We start from the raw sequence: 18499 nt of genomic DNA on the forward strand, positions 1-18499 counted from the left end.
TTACTGACATACTGTTATAGCTGCTTTTGCACTACCAAGCAAGTTGAGTAGCTGTGATAGAGACAGTATGGTCTGTAGAGCCTAAAATATTTACTGTTTGGCCTTTACAGAAAAGGTTTGCTAATTCCTCATATAGATCAAAGACAGGCTTTAGCATCTGACAGACCCTGGTCTGAATCCTGGTTCTGCCTCTAACTGTAGGACCCTCAATAAGTTATTAACCTTTCAAAACCTCTGAACGATCATATATAATAATATCAATAGTTAACTTATAGAGTTGCTATAAGGATAAGATAATGTATATAAAGCATTTTAGAATAGTACACTTCGTAAGATCTCAGTGAATGTTGGCCATTACTCACAAGCCGCATAAGATATTTTACAATGTCTTTCTATCACCATGACACAAAATACTATTCTGGCTTTTTATTATTCTATATGGACTACCATTTATTTCATAATGGGGTCATGCTAGAAAATATCACACAATGGGACAATCTAATAGGTTAGAATGTGTTATAACACAGTCTGTCAGAAACTACATCCTCTTCAATGCCTCCTTTATGTGCTGTTTTAATCCAGGCCCACTGAACTGCTTTTGAAACAATGATATGCTACTCACACCCCAAGAGAGCAAAAATCTATCTAGATTTTTATAATTATCACAGTTATTAGCATCAGCTACAATGAATTAAAAGTGGCATGTGGGATCTTTACTTCCTCAACCAGGGATCAAACCCGTGCGCCCTGCAGTGGAAGTACAGAGTCTTCACCACCGGACCACCAGGGAAGTCCCTCAGCTACAATGATTAACACCACATTATGGTGCTTAATATATTCATGGCACTGTGCTAAGAGCTTTATACTACATAATATCTCATTTACCCTCACCAATATCCCAGAGAAGTGTGCTACCATTTTACAGATCTGGAAACTAAAGTTGCTCAGAGAAATTGCCCTAGATATCATATAGCCAGACCTATTTAAAAACAAGGAAGTCCAACTTCAGAGACTACGTATTTAACCACTACATGATGCTAGTGATACAGGTCTTAATTTCAAATACATGTTCACCTTGAATTACACTGCCATTTTTGTAAAGAAAGGTTAACAGCAGGATATAGTGGTCTGTGACTCTGTTCTAGTCTCATAATTTTAAGGAAAGCAAAGGTACTAACCTTCTTTGGGCCATATTTGAGGAAATACCGAGCCAATTCAAGGGTTGTTCTAGCATCTTCTGTGGCATCATGACCAAACCTATCTGGACACTGTATATCCTTCCTGGAAAGTCAAGGTAAAATTGACATAACTGGGAGCATGTTTAATGATAGAGTCTTTCATACCAAATATTCTGGCTACATGTAGAATTTCAGCATTCTAGTAATTAGATTTGAGTCACAATCAACATTCCTTTATTACTTAGTGCCAGGACCTGAGAGGTACTGAGGGTACAGAATGATCAGGAATGGCTTTGTTTACAGCAAGCATATCATCAAAGGCTACTCAATAAAAAGTCTCTGGTCCACTCCCCAACCAACCCCTTGTCTCATTTCTTAGATGTAGCTGTTGTTTTAAAGTTACCTTCCAGAAATTCTCTATTATATACAAGTGTCTATTATATATTTAAAAATCCTTTGTTTTTTAAGATCTTAAAAAATACGTATGTTTATGTCTATCTAAATCTATGTCTAAATCTAAATCTAAATCTATGTCTATCTATATCTAAATCTAATCTACATCAATCAATATCTCAGTATCTACGCATCTTGTTCTGCATCTCCATTTTGTTCTCAGTAGCATCTTAGAGGTCCCCTTATTAGCACATAAAGATCTAACAAAGTATTAGTCATGCAGATAACCATAATTTATTTAACTAGTCCTGTAGAATATCTGAATTCTTTTGGGCTATTTTAAAATCATACTATAATGAATATCTTTGTACAATATGTGTTTGTACATGATACATTCAATATAGGAACGTTGTTTTGAAATTTTGGGTAACTTTTCTGCCTCTTCTCTGTCCAGTTCTATCCATCAACCTTCAGCTATGAATGCAACTCCTTTTTGTATTCCCACAGTTTTTTCATTTCTGAGTCATACTTCTCTCTGAAGTTAGGATCTCAGAATCCATAATAATGTTTATAAACTAAGAAGGAAAGGAGAGAGGCTGAACGTTCCAATATGCATTAAATAAGACACAATATTCTAACTTACGTCCAGTCTATCAGGACAATACTATAATATGCAAACAAACCTACCCCAAAATAACTTTGGCTAAGAACTTGAGCTTAAATCTTCTGCCCTGCTCTCTGACATAAAGCAATGATGTATCAATAACATATGGATGTATCATCTGAGAAGGAAAGAGAATAGAATGAGTAGCATCCTATGCTGAAGGAAAAAACAGGTGGGTTAGGGGACAGAAGGCTTTAGATCTGAGATTAGTGAAACAGGCACATATGCTAGATAAACTAAGTCCTAAATCAGATACTCACTTTCAGTGCTCTGAGATCTAAGTCTAAGGAGTGGCCCACTAACACAGCGTTGGGAGGAAGCAGTGCTTTTAACTGTCTCTGTACATCTTTGAGTTTGGTTGTCACTGGGTTAAGAATCTTCTTTGTGATTCCTGAGAAACTTTCAATAAAAAAAGAGAAATGGACAGACCAGGATATTAATAAGCTTTCCTCCCCAGAAAGTCATTTCAAAAAGAATATTTTAAAAAATAAAAAATTAATAAATGCTCAGTGTAACAAGGTTGAAAATCAAATAACAAAGAAATTAAAAACTGCTGGGCTTCCCTGGTGGCACAGTGGTTGAGAGTCCGCCTGCCGATGCAGGGGACATGGGTTCATGCCCTGGTCCGGGAAGATCTCACATGCCGTGGAGCGGCTGGGCCCGTGAGCCATGGCCGTTGAGCCTGCATGTCCGTAGCCTGTGCTCCGCAACGGGAGAGGCCACAACAGTGAGAGGCCCACATACCACAAAAAATAAATAAATAAATAAATAAAAATAACCTGCCCATAATCCCACCACCAGAGATCATTTTTTACACTTTAGTAAATATTGTATCATATTTCTTGATACATATGTATTCATATATATGTTTCATTTTTATAATCATGGGAATTCCCTGGCAGTCCAGTGGTTAGGACTCCATGCTTTCACTGCCATGAGCCTGGGTTCAATCCCTGGTCAGGAAACTAAGATCCCGCAAGCCACATGGTATGGCCCAAAAAAAAGGAATCATAATGCCTATGCTACTTTATAATATGATCATAACATGTGCTATATATCATGAACAAGTTTTCACATCAATAAATCTATTTCAGCACATCATTTTAAATGGTTAGTACTCCATTAGATGAATATAACATTCTAACCAACCCCCTACTTTCATTCATATTCCCATGTTTCTGCAATAGTATGACAAATACCCTTATACATACATCTTTGTCACATATGACTGCTCCTTAAAAATACTGTCTAATTGTCATGTCGGCCAAGAGCAGTCTTTATCACCATCATGGCCTCTCTGTGCCTAAGTAAGCATGAATTGCTAGGTGCAACTACAATGGGCAGCAACGGTAATGTTTCACTGGCTTTTCTTTGCCTAATCACTGTAGTGTGTACGTTCTGAAATTACTTGCTAATCTTTGGAAAGACAGAGAAAATTTTTTGAGCTTCAAATTTCTGTTGTGGAAACACTTAGTTTTGTTTTGGTCTCTGAGGTCAAGGCAGATTAAGCTCTAAAATCATCTGACTGCCAGAAGATGATTTACAGATTTTTCAGATGGTGTCTCATCAGACAGCAAAGCTGTTTGGCAGTTGCTAGATAACGATTACAACTGTCAGATTCTATGACAAGGAAGATAATATTCTGGTGACCTAGGTCACAGGAAGATTAGAGAGCAAGAAAGGTAAGAGCATTATACACCGACATTGTGTAATTTCAGTATTAAAATTTCTAGTTGTGGCACCCCAGCCTTTTCTTTGATAATAAATAAGTAGAGAATACCTAACTAAACAGAAGCTACAGGCTATTCCTGTTAAGTCTCATTCCGCTCTAGCGAGCTGGAGGCAGGGTGAAAAATACCTGGTGAGGTAGTCCACAATCTTGTTGTCAGGTTTAACAAGTTCATCCATAACACAGCAGCCTCCTTCAGCAACCAGTGAGATGCGTGTTAGTTCTCGCCCCTTGGATGTCAGGCACTGAAAGACCAGGATGTAGATAGGCTGCTAACCTGTGGAAACTCTTGCTTCCTCTCATTATTCAAGACTACATCAACTGCCATCTACTCTGCGACAATGGCACAGCCTTTTGCTGACTAGAGAATCCAATATGAATGAAATTAAAGCTAAGCAGGCTGCTGAACATTATACTTAAAGTAACCAACACAGTACAATTTCTCTGGGAAGGATGTGCCTGAGAGGGACAGAAATAATAACATCAATTATAATTGTACTATTTACTGTGTACTACAACCCAGTATTATGCTAAGTACCAAAAAAATAATTTTTATTAGCACACTCTATTATCTAATGCAATACTAAGCATTTTATATACCACCTCATAATAACCCCATGAAGTAGCCCCTAATATTATCCCTGCTTCACAGAAGGAGAATTAGGGAATTTGTCCAAGGTGACAGGCAAGGCCAGGATACAGACCCTGATACGACAGACTCCAAATCCTTAGCTCTTAGCCACTCTGTTCAGTGTTGAGAAACTGTTACTTGAGTACTAAGTGAGAGGGGATACACTGCCTCTGAAAGGAGACTTACTGATTAGACAAAGTAAAACACAAGGGGAGCTTAAGCAGGAAAATCCTACTTCTGATCTTAAATGCGTAAAACTAAGCCAAACCAATGGTAATTCAGGCAAAGTCTTCAAGGCAATAACAACAAAACACTTGTTCAAAAGAGAGAAGCAATCAACTTCTAGTAATATTCAAAAATTAGATTAAATATGTCAACTAGTTAGAAAACTTATGTGATATTTATTTCTCATCCTGGAGCAAAGATCCAATTTTTCTAAAATGTGATTAAATGGGTCTACTTTCAGTTATTTAAACTGAATACTAGAACTGAACGCACTCAAGAAAACTAGACCCTAGTTTGCAACACTCCAGCTGAAAAATCAAAAGTAGTACTTACCATTTCACAGTCAAGCCCAAAAAGAGGACTGTTGTTGGTTATAGAACCACAACATTTTGTAGGCACAAAGTTTTCACAGTCAGGAAAACCTAGGAGGAAAAGGAATAAAATATTTGCCTTTAGAACTAGAAATGGTAAAAATTACTCCTGTATTTATCCAGGGGAAACTGAGTTACCACATTTGTGGGGACCTTCTCTATGTTAGACACTTGAAATATAAAATTAAATAAGACAATTTCTGTCCTTAATTTTTTCTCCATCTACTCATTTTTACATTTTGGGAGAATAATGTAGGCTGCTGTTATTGGAGATACTAGGGCCTAGACTTCCTTGCAGTCACCAAGTAACAATTTTTTCCTCCTTATTAGAAATTATAATTAAATTGTGGCTAAATCCAAAGTCACTGGACCTTTCCCATGTAGGCACTAAGGAAGGATGAATAAAGTATGCAAATGACTGCATGTGGCATCTTTCTTTCCTAAATAAAACAAGAAAAAGTAGGAATGAGATTCCACCATAGCAGAGATCTAAAAGGATTTCATGGTAGGCAGAATGTTTAACATTCACCATATGCACTCTTGTACTCAACTCTACCCTTAAAATTTCTCCAAGATCTCTCTTTAGAAACGTGCCTCATTTTCTGGAATCATAGCCTGAAAATTCCCTACAGAGGCTCAGATATAGGCTTAAGGTATCCCTTCCATTGTGTACCCTAAGTCAGTAACCAGGCACATTCAGTTCAGAGGCCCAAAAGTGTCTGAATCATTGAAGATTCCTACCTTCAGACAGGCTGAAACAGTAAAGGTAATACCTAGATCTTATTTGACAAAAAACTAAGGGAAGTATGAAAAGCTTTGACCAGTTTCTATGTCACAGTACCCTGAAATTTCCAACTGATTACAATTAAAAGAACCAAAATACAGTCTAGACCAGAAAGGAGTACCCCCAAATCCTGGAGACATTATACTTGCTGCCCTCCTTATCTATATTATTAGTACCAATAATAACAAAGCACTATGTGCCCCATGCTAAGCTCGTTTTGTACATTAACTCAATTAATCCTCATGGCAATACTATGATATATGAACTATTAACTCCCCAAAGGCAGTCTAATTAAGAAACAAAGGATCTGAAAAAATATACAAATGGCCAATAAGCATATAAAAAGATGCTCAATATCATCAGCCATCAGAGAAATGCAAACGAAAATCACAATGAGATACTACTTCACACACACTAGGATGGGTATAATCAAAAAGGCAGAGCATAGCAAGTGTTGGTAAGGATGTACAGAAATTGGAACCCTTATACATTGCTGGAGGGAATGTAAAATGGTGCACCTGCTTTGTAAGACAGTCTGATAGTTCCTTAAAGGTTAAACATAGAGTTACTATAGGATCTAGCAGTTCTACTCCTAGGTATATACTCAAGAAAAATGAAAACATATGTCCACACAAAAACTTGTATCTGAATATTCAAAGTAGCATTATTCATAACATCCCCGAGGTGGAAACAACCCAAATGTCATCAACTGATGACTGGATAAATAAAATGTATAACCATACATGGAATATCATTAGAATGAAAATAAATGAAGTAATGATACATGCTACAACACAGATGACCCTTGAAAATTTGATGCTAAATTAAAGAAGCCAGTTACAAAAGACCACATATTGTATGATTCCATTTATATTCACAATAGGTAAATCTATTAACAGAAAGTAATTAGTAGTTGCCTAGGGCTAAAGGGCACTGGGGGGAAACGATAGTACAGGGTTTCTTTTGGGGTGATGAACATGTTCTAAATTGATTGTAGTGATGGTTGAAAAACTCTGTTAACATACTAGAAACTACTGAAATTGTATACTTTAAATGGATGAACTGAATGGTAGGTTAATCATAACTCAATAGGGCTTTTTTTTTTTAAGGAATTTTAACATGACTGCTGTGATTAAGAGGTAATAAATCAAAGGATTTTTATTAAATTCTTGCTACATAACAGACCAAGGCTCTGAGCCTAGACTTGTCCTATTTATTAAAGAAAATGGGGGTGGGATGGGTGGGAGGAGGATTAGAAGTATCAGAGAAGTGTTAAAGTTTTAAAGACATATTGACTTCTTTTCAATATACTAAGGAATGAAAGAAAAATGAAAAAGGAATAATTTTCCCACAATATTTAAGGTCATGTTCATGTACTACCTAAAATCAATAATGGTACACATCCTACACTTTAGGAAACATTGCACTGAAAGTATTTCCTCTTTAGTAGAAGATGGAATAAATCACTTGGAAAGCAGCCCATAAAAATGAACTTTCAACAGTAATATTTTTAAATAAACTGATAGATATTCTTCCATTGTTACCAACATCAGGTTAAATCTAAACAAACCTTGTAACGGAAAGTGATATGTTTTCATTTCCTCCTTTGTGAGAAGGCATCTGGTCAAGCTTACTTTCTCAGAGCCATACTTTTTAACGATGGGGTCATTCTGCAGGTTGATGCTGACTTCTGAGCTGGAAGAAGGTAAAGACCCTGAAACAAGGACAATCGTACATATGTTAGAATCTGTGTTTAACAGCCCTCAGAGGACATGTCCTTTTAATGTTGTATAGGGTAAGCATGATGAAGATCAAAAGATTTTTAAGACCCAGCCCCAACTTTAAAGGAGCTTGCACTCTCATACACTTATAAAGAACACAAAGAGAAAATAAGTCTCAAATGGGTTATAATAATAAAAGCTATAAAAGGGAAAGGGAGAATATACTGGCTGAGATGGTTAGAGATGGTTCAAGAGAAGAAAAGATTAGCTAAGTCTTAAAGAAAAGGCAGAATTCAGATATTTGGTGTATTAGACCAGTCCGTTACAGTGTCTGCCACTCCTAATAGCCCATTCTAGCTAAATCTACTGCAACCCTAACCACCTGCTCAAGCACCAGCAGGGGTGCTGGTTCTTTAAGTAGGGCTGGTTACTGACTGGATTAAGAGTGGGGACCTGGCTAAAGAGGGAGCTATCTATAAACTGACCAGTGACTTGATATTCCTTGTCAAGACATGCTCAAAAGGGACAAGGGTAATTAGCTAAGCTGATCAGATTGCTTGCTTCCAGAACTGAACTAGGAAATAAAGAGAACACACCAGTTAGAACAGAAAACAAAGAAGCTAAGATGCCATGAAAGGGATGGAGAACAGCTCTTCACCAGAGGCATTTAGATTCTTGATGACTTTCTAGTCCACATGTCCTTCAAATAATACCCTCTCACTTAAGGTGGCCTCAGTGAGTGCCTGGTCCTTGCAACCAAAAATGCCAAAGAATCAGAAGTAAGGAAAGAGGGCATCCCAGGTAAGATAGAAATGTACAAAGCAAACTTGGTATGGTAGTGACTAGATCAGTTGGGGAGAAAAAAAGAGTCTTTGTAGAAGGGCAGTATAAGAAACAAGGTTGAAAGAGGAGGATAAAAGTGAATTGTAGACCACTGCGAATGCCAGGCTCAAAAGTTTGAATTTTAGTCCATCATTTCATATATAAGGTGGATCAACAGAAAGTTCCTGAGAAGGGAAGTGGCATAACCAAACAGTACTTTAAGAAAGATCAACCTCAAAGATATATGGAAAATGAAGTAGAGAGAGAAATGAGAAATGACTTTGCAATAATTCTGGCAAAAAAAAAAGAGTCTGAATTAAGATGATGGAGGGAGGAAAAAGGTTATAAGAAAGAAACATTACACAAGAAAAACTGGTAGAGGGACTTCCCTGTTGGCTCCCAATGCAGGGGGCGTGGGTTAAGACTGCACTCCCAATGTAGGGGGCCTGGGTTCGATCCCTGGTCAGGGAACTAGATCCCACATGCATGCCTCAACTAAGAGTTCTCATGCCACAACTAAGGAGCTCCCAAGCCACAACTAAAGGAGCCCACCTGCCACAACTAAGGAGCCCACAAACCGCAACTAAGACCCAGCGCAAACAAATAAATAAATATTCTTTTAAAAAAAAGGAAAAACTGGTAGAGCATAGTGACAGAGTAATTCAGTCAACAAAATATTTACTGAGTACTTATTATATGCCTGGTATTGCTCTAGCCAGTAGATTCCCCAATGAACAAAATCAACAAAATTCTCTTAAATTCTAGGTGATTTTAAATTCTAGTTGGGAAGATGGACAATAAACAAACAAATACATAATATAGCAGGTGAGGATAAGGACTATGGAGAAAAGTAAAGGAGAAAAAGGAGGAAAGGGAGTGCTGGGGCAGGAAAAGGGTTAATGTCATATATTTTATAACCAGGGAAGGTCTCTCTGATAAAGTAACATTTGAATAGATTCTTAATAGCAAAGGGAATGAGCCATGAAGATTGGGTATAGGGATCCAAAAGAAAAGTAATTCTAAAATTCAATACTGGTGGCTTAGAGAAAAACAGTACCAACAGAAAAGGGGATTTGAAGTTGGGAGTCTGTTATTTAGGGATGAGAAAAATGCTTTTATATATGCTATGATTGAGGGTACAGTGGAGTATCCAGGTAGCAACATCCAGCAGGCAGTTGAAAATGCAGGCCTGGAGTTAGGGATATCAAACCTAAAGACAGAGGAGTTATCCACAGAAGAGTGATGGATAAACTGGGGAAGAACAGATGAATATTTCAAAAGAGAACTGAAGAAAGATCAAAGTGTATGGACTATATCTTGGGGACTTCGATATTTATTTAGGTTGGGAAAATGAAGCAAAATCCTTAGGAGGACAGAGAAGTAGCTATAACCCTCTAGCTCCTCAATGCTTACAGGATTAAAATCCAAAGTCCTTAGCATGGCATTTACAGCCTGCAAGACAAAACTTTAACCTACCTCTAAGCCTCATCTCTCACCACTACCCGCCCTCTTATTCCATCTCCACCCCCTAATCATCCTCAACAATCTATATTCTTCAGTCACATCAATTTCTTTTTTCTGATTACATCCTTTCTTTTACAGCTCAATGTCTTTACCTGAGTTTTGAATCTCATAATGACTACTCTGTGATCCACTCAAAGATGTTTAAAATACAGTGGATGTCAAATTAAACAAAGCTGCAGGTCCGATATGGACATCTATTAGAAGGAAAGGGGAACAATGGAAAGGTAGGAAGTTAGAAGCTTTTGAGACAGAAGATAACAGGAAACACAGTCATGGAGGATATGGAAAGGAATCACTAGTTATTCCTCACCACTTTTTCATGTCCCCTCAGTGCAACTATTCAATAATTTAATTATTTCTGAACAAACATACAAAAAGCATTATTGAACAATACAATACTTACCTTACTATGTGCAATGAACTGTTAAGGTCTATTCCATCACTCACCTCCTCTCCCCGCAAAGGAGGTCAGCTATAACTTGCTAACAGGACACAACCCAGTTTGAAAAACACTGCTATCATGGATATTTATACTTTAGCTGGCCAGCATCCTAATCTGCCACTGTGAGTAGTATTAGTGAGTATCCCCTACATTAGTCAAAGGCAAGATCTTCCTTCTCATGTGTACACTTGTGGGTACAAAGACCCAGTGACAGTTTGAGTCCAGTGTCAGTGATATCCAGGGAGCAGACTTAGCTATCTAACCTAACCAAATGACTTCTGAGGCATGAACCCTGGTTATGTTTCCTGCTATGTAATCCGCCTTGGTACTTACCCATTTTTTCCTTAAAACACACACACACACACACACACACAAAATTGCTTTTCTGTTTAAGTTACTTATAGTCATACCTTCCATTCCTTTAGGCAGATCCCCAATTATTTGTTTCTTTTGCAGCCCAGTGATATCAGCTAGGAAATCAGATGATGGGGGAGGCAAGCAGAACTTCTGAAAATACATAATAGGTTTTTATAAAAATGCTTAAAAACAGTTAAAATACTGTCAGACCTAGACTTTTATTGTCAGCTCAGTGCTATGAAAGAGCTGGACCTTAATTGTTTGTATTGTAAAATGAGGACTGTTTCCTTAAGTTGTAAAAGTGACGAAAGTGAAGCCATATTTATCCTACCACAGTTTTCTTTGCTTCTCTAATTACACACTATACAAAAGAAACAAACATTACAAAAATGTATAACTTAGAAAAGCAAAGTTCCTTATATTTTTCAAAGCACTTTCATATCTATTACTTTAGTGGATAACATGCCAGGTAGATGACACAGAAAAGCAAAGAGATTGAGAGTTCAAGTCTCAGGCTCACCTGGGCTTCAATTCCAGCTGTAAATTCCACTTACTAGCTGTAACTTGGGTGCGTTACTCAGTTTCCTTATGTATAAAATGGGAATTAAAAAGTATCTCTTGGGGCTTCCCTGGTGGCACAGTGGTTGAGAGTCCGCCTGCCGATGCAGGGGACACGGGTTTGTGTCCCGGTCCGGGAAGATCCCACATGCCGCGGAGTGGCTGGGCCCGTGAGCCATGGCCGCTGAGCCTGCGCGTCCGGAGCCTGTGCTCCGCAACGGGAGAGGCCACAACAGTGAGAGGCCCGCGTACCGCAAAAAAAAAAGTATCTCTTATAGGACTATTGTAAGAATTAAAGATGATGCATCCAGTATGATTAATATAGGGCCTAGCACATAGGTAGTGTTCAATAAATGAAAGCAAAAAAAGAAAATGGAGACCCAAGGGGGTTAGGTTAGGGCTCACCAATTCAAATGCTCTCAGGGGTAAATGGATGAAACAGTCTGATAAAGAATGGAAGAGGCTATGGTAAAATGGAGAGCACATGCCCTTTCTAAAGACAGCTGCTCTTCAGGTCCAGATACTGTTTTAAGGGAAACTAATCTTGTGATGTTGTCAAGAGAAGCCAAAATATATAGGTTTTATGTAAATTTTACAATTTTTGAAAACACCAAAGCCCAAATAAAATGTGACAATATCAACTACAATCTGGGAACTAGACTGCAATCTGGGATTAAGGGTTTTGCCTAGATTACCAAAGAAAAAAATGAGAGATAAATCTAATTTCAACAATCTAATCTCAGGCATCAAGCGTAATCTTTTTAGCTTTCTACAACTTCTATTGCTTGTTCAATCAGGTTGCCAAGGAGCACAATTTGAGACATGTGCACTAATCTCTGAGTGTGAGGACCTGGCTCAAGTCCGAATACAAAGTTTTCTTAACTTACGTGTCTGAATGCCTTTCGGAGAAGCCCAAACTCCAAATAGAACCTGTAAAAGTGTAGCTGACTCATTCCCTGCAGTATAAAAACCACCACGTTGTTCAGGTGGTTTTGGTGAAAAAGCTGGCACCAGCTGTTGAAAAATAGAACCAACAAAGCTAAGACTGATACCGTCAAGTCAGTTACAGACATACAGAAGGGAAGTATGAAAAAAGCACTGAGCAACAGATATTGGAGTTTATCATCACTCACTGACTGCCTGGAAACGGAGAACAGCTATTACTGCACAGAATTCAAATAAAGATCTCTTGAGATTATTATTTATTCCATTCAAATCAAGTATAATACCAAGTGAAACACAATGCATTCAAATCCAAAATCCTATTAAGACTTGCTTTAAATTGGAACTAATTAAGCTCAGTTTACAAAGGCATATCTTCAAGATCCAAATCTGCTCTACAGTCCTTCCTAAGCCAGTAACGTGACCGGCTTCCAGAAAACCAGTTCAGATAAAGTGACAGAGCAATGATACTATCTGTTAAGGCAGAAGCGGGCTTTTGAGGTTTGTAGCCACTCCACCCCCAGACGGAAGTGTACATATGAAAATCTCTTTACTGTGTATTGGTACATACAGAAATGCAATTTTCATTAGACATTTAATAATGGCATTGAGGATATCAGAACAGTAAAATTCTCTTTGCCCTTGATTTGTAAAAGAAGAAAAAAGATTGGGATTCTTAATACATGATCATGTTATTTCAATCAGGTCTCCACTGGAGGTTATAAACAAAATACCTATAGCAGCCAGACAGATACTGCAAATAAGGGAAGCAGGCCAGGTGGGACACTGAAGTGTACATCTATAATAGGAGGCCACTATTCAGCTTCAACAAATTGTTGCCATAGGGACAGCTGCCAGAGTTTTTCGAAGTAAAAAATATGGATATAAAGGGATTCCCAATTTAAATTGTTGGCAACTTTGTAAAAAAAAAATTTAGGACATTCTGTGTGGCAAATAAAAAACGTCAGGTAGACATGGTCCTCTAGATACCAATATGAAACCTCAGGTCTATACCCACCATTTATGTTCTTCTCATACCTAGGTTTAGGAACACTGGATTTGCCCAGAACTGCATACTTCAGCAATTCACATAGCTGGCCATGAGTTATTTCACGGGTATCAGAAAGTAAAATGGTAGATAAGCAGGCTTTCTGCAAAGATAAATCAGAGTATAACAAATTATGATTATAAAGAACATCAAAAAAACACGGCAAATTTTTAAATATTCTAGTTTCTATTACTTTAGCATACTCTAAACATAAGAAGGGTTCTTACTAATTAGAAATGAAGGTCTAAAACAACAACCTGTGATATGACATTATTAATAGGATATTTAATAAACACCAATACAGAACCTTAATTATAGACACTTGGTTATGTGCTAGGGATAGCAGGATGAATAAAACATGACTCATGCTCTCAAGAAGTCCATTCTACTAGGGGGAAAAATGCAGAAACAGGTAATTCCAATATAATGTGGGTGCTACTATAAAGGTAAGGGAGCAAAAGAGGCTAACTAACTGCCTTGGGGATTGGAGAGTTTTGGAGATAGCATCACTGAGATGAAAATAATGGAGTTGAACCTTGAAAATAATGAGTCAGCCAGGTAGGAGGAAACACTGTGTCTAAACACTTAGTTTGGTTTGGCTGGAGTCAAGACTGCATGTTGCAGAGCAATAGAGATATGAGAGAAGAGAGAAGTGGGAGCCAGTTCATAGATGATCAATGTGGTCTAACCTAAGGAGTCAGACTTTAAGCCTATCCTTAAAATAGCTTTGTACTTAGATATAGTTATTAAAGTAATTCATGCTTGTTTAAAAAGTCAGATAATAGAGAAGGGTAAAACAGATAAAACACAACAAATAAGTGAAAATAAGTCACCTGTATTTGTACAATTCAAGTACAAGTAATACCACTTTCATTTTGGTCTGGGAGGCAGCAGAGTAATAGTGGTTAGGAGCTCAAGCCCTGGAGTCACGCTACCTGAGTTCAAATACCAAGCTCTACCATTTTTTTTTTTTTTAATTTAATTATTTGGCTGTGTCGGGTCTTAATTGCAACATGCAGGATCTTCGTTGCAGCATGTGGGATCTTTCATTTTGGCACACGGGCTCAGCAGTTGCGGCACACAGGCTCTCTAGTGGCGGGCAGGCTCTAGAGTGCGCAGGCTCAGTAGCTGCAGTGCGTGGGCTTAGTTGACCTGCAGCATGTGGGATCTTAGTTCCTGGACCAGGTATCAAACCCACGTCCCTGCACTTGAAGGCGGATTCTTAACCACTGGACCACCAGGGAAGTCCCCCAAAGCTCTACCATCTTAAGTGCCTTAAGATGTTAAGAGCTTAGGGGCAAGTGCCTTGACCTCTCTAAGACTAAGGTCTTTTCATTTACAGAATAACTACAATTCTACCTCATGAGATTACTGGGAAGACCAATGAGGTACATTGTAAGTGCAATGTACTGAGACCAGTGTCTGACATACCCTAAGATAAGTACTTAAACACCAGGTATTATTATTATTATTATTATTGCTATTTTCCCCTGTGACTGTTTAAAGCTAATGTTGAACACTTATTATTAGTCATTTACAGTTCTGAGCACTTTATATCTATTAAATCATTTAATTCTTAAGTCTTCTCAAGTGGGCACTACTGTTATCCCCATTTTACAGATAAAGAAATGGAGGAACAGATAAGTGGCAGAACCAAGACCAGAATGCAAGCTACAGATAAAGAAATGGAGGAACAGTGGCTTCCCTGGTGGCACAGTGGTTAAGAATCCGCCTGCCAATGCAGGGGACACGGGTTCGAGCGCTGGTCCGGGAAGATCCCACGTGCCGCGGAGCAACTAAGCCCGTGCACCACAACTACTGAGCCTGCGAACCACAACTACTGAGCCCATGCACCTAGAGCCCATGCTCTGCAACAAGAGAAGCCACCATGATGAGAAGCCCGCGCACCATAACAAAGAGTAGCCCCCGCTCGATGCAACTAGAGAAAGCCCGTGCGCAGCAATGAAGACCCAACGCAGCCAAAAATAAATAATAAAAAATAAAACTAGAAAAAAGAAATGGAGGAACAGATAAGTGGCAGAACCAAGACTAGAATGCAAGCTACAGATAAAGAAATGGAGGAACAGATAAGTGGCAGAACCAAGACTAGAATGCAGGCTGCAAAGCCCAAACTCTTTTCATCTCTACTTTATACGTTTCCCAAGGGATTATACATTACATTGTTTTGTAACCAACTCCCGCCACCAAGAAAAAAAAAAAGAGAAAAAAAAAAATTGGGGCGTTCCCTAGCAGTCCAGTGGTTAGGACTAGGCGCTTTCACTGCCATGGCCCAGGTTCAATCCCTAGTCAGGGAACAGAGATCCTGCAAGCTGCGTAGCATGACCAAAAAAAAAATAATAATCTGTAAATATCTTTCCATATCTGTTAAACATAACAAAAGTCAATTTTAATAATAGTCCACTCTTTCAATTTACTTAAAACATAATTTATTTGAAAAAAAATTCCCTATTGATGACACTGTTGTTGTTTTAAAAAATTATGAACAGTATTATAAGCATCCTTGTACACCTATTTTCTCAGGATAAATTCCTGGTCAAAATAAGCATGTATATCCTATATTCTGACAATATTGCTAACTCCTGAAAGAATATACCAATTTATATTTACCAAACAAAACTGTATGATATTGATAATGTATGAGTAAGGAATCTATATGGCAGTGAGTAATCATGGTTGCCAAACATGCGATGTCAGAGGCTGAGCAGAGTGAGGAGGGCATCCTATAGGGGAGAAAGCCCAGGACTAGGGGTAGGAACCCAGGATATATATGCAGGACAGTGGCCCAATGTGAAGTGTCAAAGCCTGAGCGGTATGAGGAGGGCATCCATGCAGTGGCAACTGGAGAGCAGTGAGGCTGGCATCAGATGTCAGAAATTGTTTACGGTAAGGAGGACATCAATACTGAGAGAAAAAGAGGGCTGTCACCGAATTCAAAGCCTGAAAAGGTTGCGGGTGTCCGTGTGAGAAGGATGAGGGTAGTAGCTTGTCACAGCAGCAATGAAGGCATTCAGATAGGAGAGTGACCTGGTATAAGACGCAGAATGACAAGGGCCCAAGCAGGGTAAGGAAGGTGTGAGGGTGTGGGGCAATGGCAGCAATGGGGGACTGATCAAATATATTGAAGATAATGGGAGTCAGGTTTCTCACTGTTATATAAGGAAGTTATAAATATGAAAAGGGAGAAAACTAGAATGAACCCTGTGGAATTGGATTGGAAGTAAAGATACTGATATGAATTCACAGTTTTTCAATATGTATACAGAAAAATATTTAAATGTAAGCATACGTATGTGTGTATAAACATAGGCACACATATTACCTAGCTCTCTTTTTGGGAGTAGTGACATACCAATAGCAATAAACACATCTAACACCCAGATCTTGATTTTTAAATGTCACTCTCCACTAAAGAGAACTAATCGGCAGAAGTAGCCGATTCCAGGGCTGGGGCAGGGAAAGCACAGAAGAGTCTGGAACATCTTTTTGTGCCAGAAAAATAAGGAAATGCTCAAGCATGATGGGGTCATGTTAAAGGGACACAGAAGCTAGCTTAATGGCCAAATCTGGGATATTTTGAGCAGCAAAATACAGTAATGGATTATAACTCAATGAATAAAATAGGTATCCACAAATTCATACTAATAAAAAAATGAATAAACTGCAAGTTTAATGAGGAAGCATCTTCCCACAAAACAACAGAGAAAAAGAGTAACTTTAGAGAAGTTTAGCACACACGTTCTTAATCAAGTTATCAAGGTTAACATCACCAGTAATGGGACAAATCAAACTTGTGTACAACCTGATAAAATACAAGAGAACAGAATATCACTTCTGTGATATTCCTGCCAAAGATGTATAATCTGAAACTAATTAAAGAGGAAACAAACAAACCTAACTTCTACAAAATAACTGGTCCAGGATTCTTCAAAGGTAGTAATGTCACAAATGTCAAAGAAAAGACTGAACAGTTGTTTGGACTGAAGGAGACATGACAACTAACTGTAACACGTGACTCTAGACTTGATCTTAATGCTAAAAAGGACATTATTAGAACAACTGGAGAAACTTGAATGGGGTCTGAGTATTAGATGGTAGCAATATATCCATGTTATTTCCTGACTTCGATGGTTGCATTTTAGTTATGTAGATTGTTTGTAGGAAATATGTGAACACTAAAATATGGGTGGGGGGGAGGCATTCTGTTAGCAACTACAGTACTTTCAAATGTTGGCTGGGGGGTAGTTTTTGATACTGTCCTTGCAAATTTTCTTTAAGTTTGTTTCAAAATAAAGTGATGAGACTGTCAACTTCCTTTGAATTTCTACCACGTTAACCTTTAAAAAATTGCTTTGCCAATCGGATAGGCCAAAAAAAAGAAAAAGGAATCCCATTTAAAAAACGTTTTCATAGCAGTAATTCCCTTCTATATAACTGATTTATCATTATCTATTGTTTATCTTCTCTCTCCACTAGTAAAGGTAGTAGTGATCTCTGTTTATTCACTGATGTACCCCAAGTGCCTAGGAAGACAACAGAAATCTGATGACTAAAGGGATGAAAGGCATTACCTAGCTCTCAATAAATGACAGAGATGATCATCAATCTTATTCCCCTATGGGAATGTAAACTGCACGAGTGCAGGGGATTTTGTGCTTTTATGCACTGGGATACTTCCAGAAGCTAGAGCAATTCCTGGCATACAGAAGACTCCAATAAATATCTGTTGAACGAACATTCTTCTCGTGTGCCAGGCACAATACCTGTTTTAAACCGCCAATATCAGCCCTAAGGTATGTGGTATTGTATTATCATTTGGGAGCTCCAAACTGCCTCGGGCCGCCCATTCGGGATCCCCCCGTTGCTCACCTTGGCCTCGGGCTGCTGCCTCTCCTCAAGATCCCAACGGTCTTTCATCACCTCTGACGCCCCGACCAGCTTATTCGGGACCCGCCTCCTCTTCCTGCCCTTCTTGGGGGTCCTCCCGGTCCTTTCCTTCTCTGGCTCCATGAACCTGTGGAGAAAGATCGGTTAAAGATGAGAAAACCACGACGCCCAGATGGCCCGGGCCGTCTCCTGAGTGGGGAGCACA

General features: G+C 38.5%; 1 protein-coding gene across 1 annotated transcript in view; it reads right to left on the reverse strand.

Annotated features, from left to right (window-relative positions):
• REXO5 (RNA exonuclease 5) overlaps positions 1-18499 on the reverse strand; it is a 41910-nt gene that overhangs the window by 23002 nt on the left and 409 nt on the right. Inside the window, exons 2-11 of the mRNA XM_065892715.1 lie at positions 18277-18421; positions 13380-13492; positions 12287-12413; positions 10895-10991; positions 7546-7689; positions 5154-5242; positions 4094-4209; positions 2496-2634; positions 2259-2353; positions 1179-1281 (exon numbers count right to left, since the gene is read on the reverse strand). Of these exons, the coding sequence (XP_065748787.1) occupies positions 1179-1281; positions 2259-2353; positions 2496-2634; positions 4094-4209; positions 5154-5242; positions 7546-7689; positions 10895-10991; positions 12287-12413; positions 13380-13492; positions 18277-18417 (1164 nt within the window). The 5' untranslated portion in view covers positions 18418-18421. The remainder of the gene's footprint in view (positions 1-1178; positions 1282-2258; positions 2354-2495; positions 2635-4093; positions 4210-5153; positions 5243-7545; positions 7690-10894; positions 10992-12286; positions 12414-13379; positions 13493-18276; positions 18422-18499) is intronic.

Source organism: Phocoena phocoena, chromosome 15, assembly GCF_963924675.1.
Source record: "Phocoena phocoena chromosome 15, mPhoPho1.1, whole genome shotgun sequence".
NCBI lineage: Eukaryota > Metazoa > Chordata > Mammalia > Artiodactyla > Phocoenidae > Phocoena > Phocoena phocoena.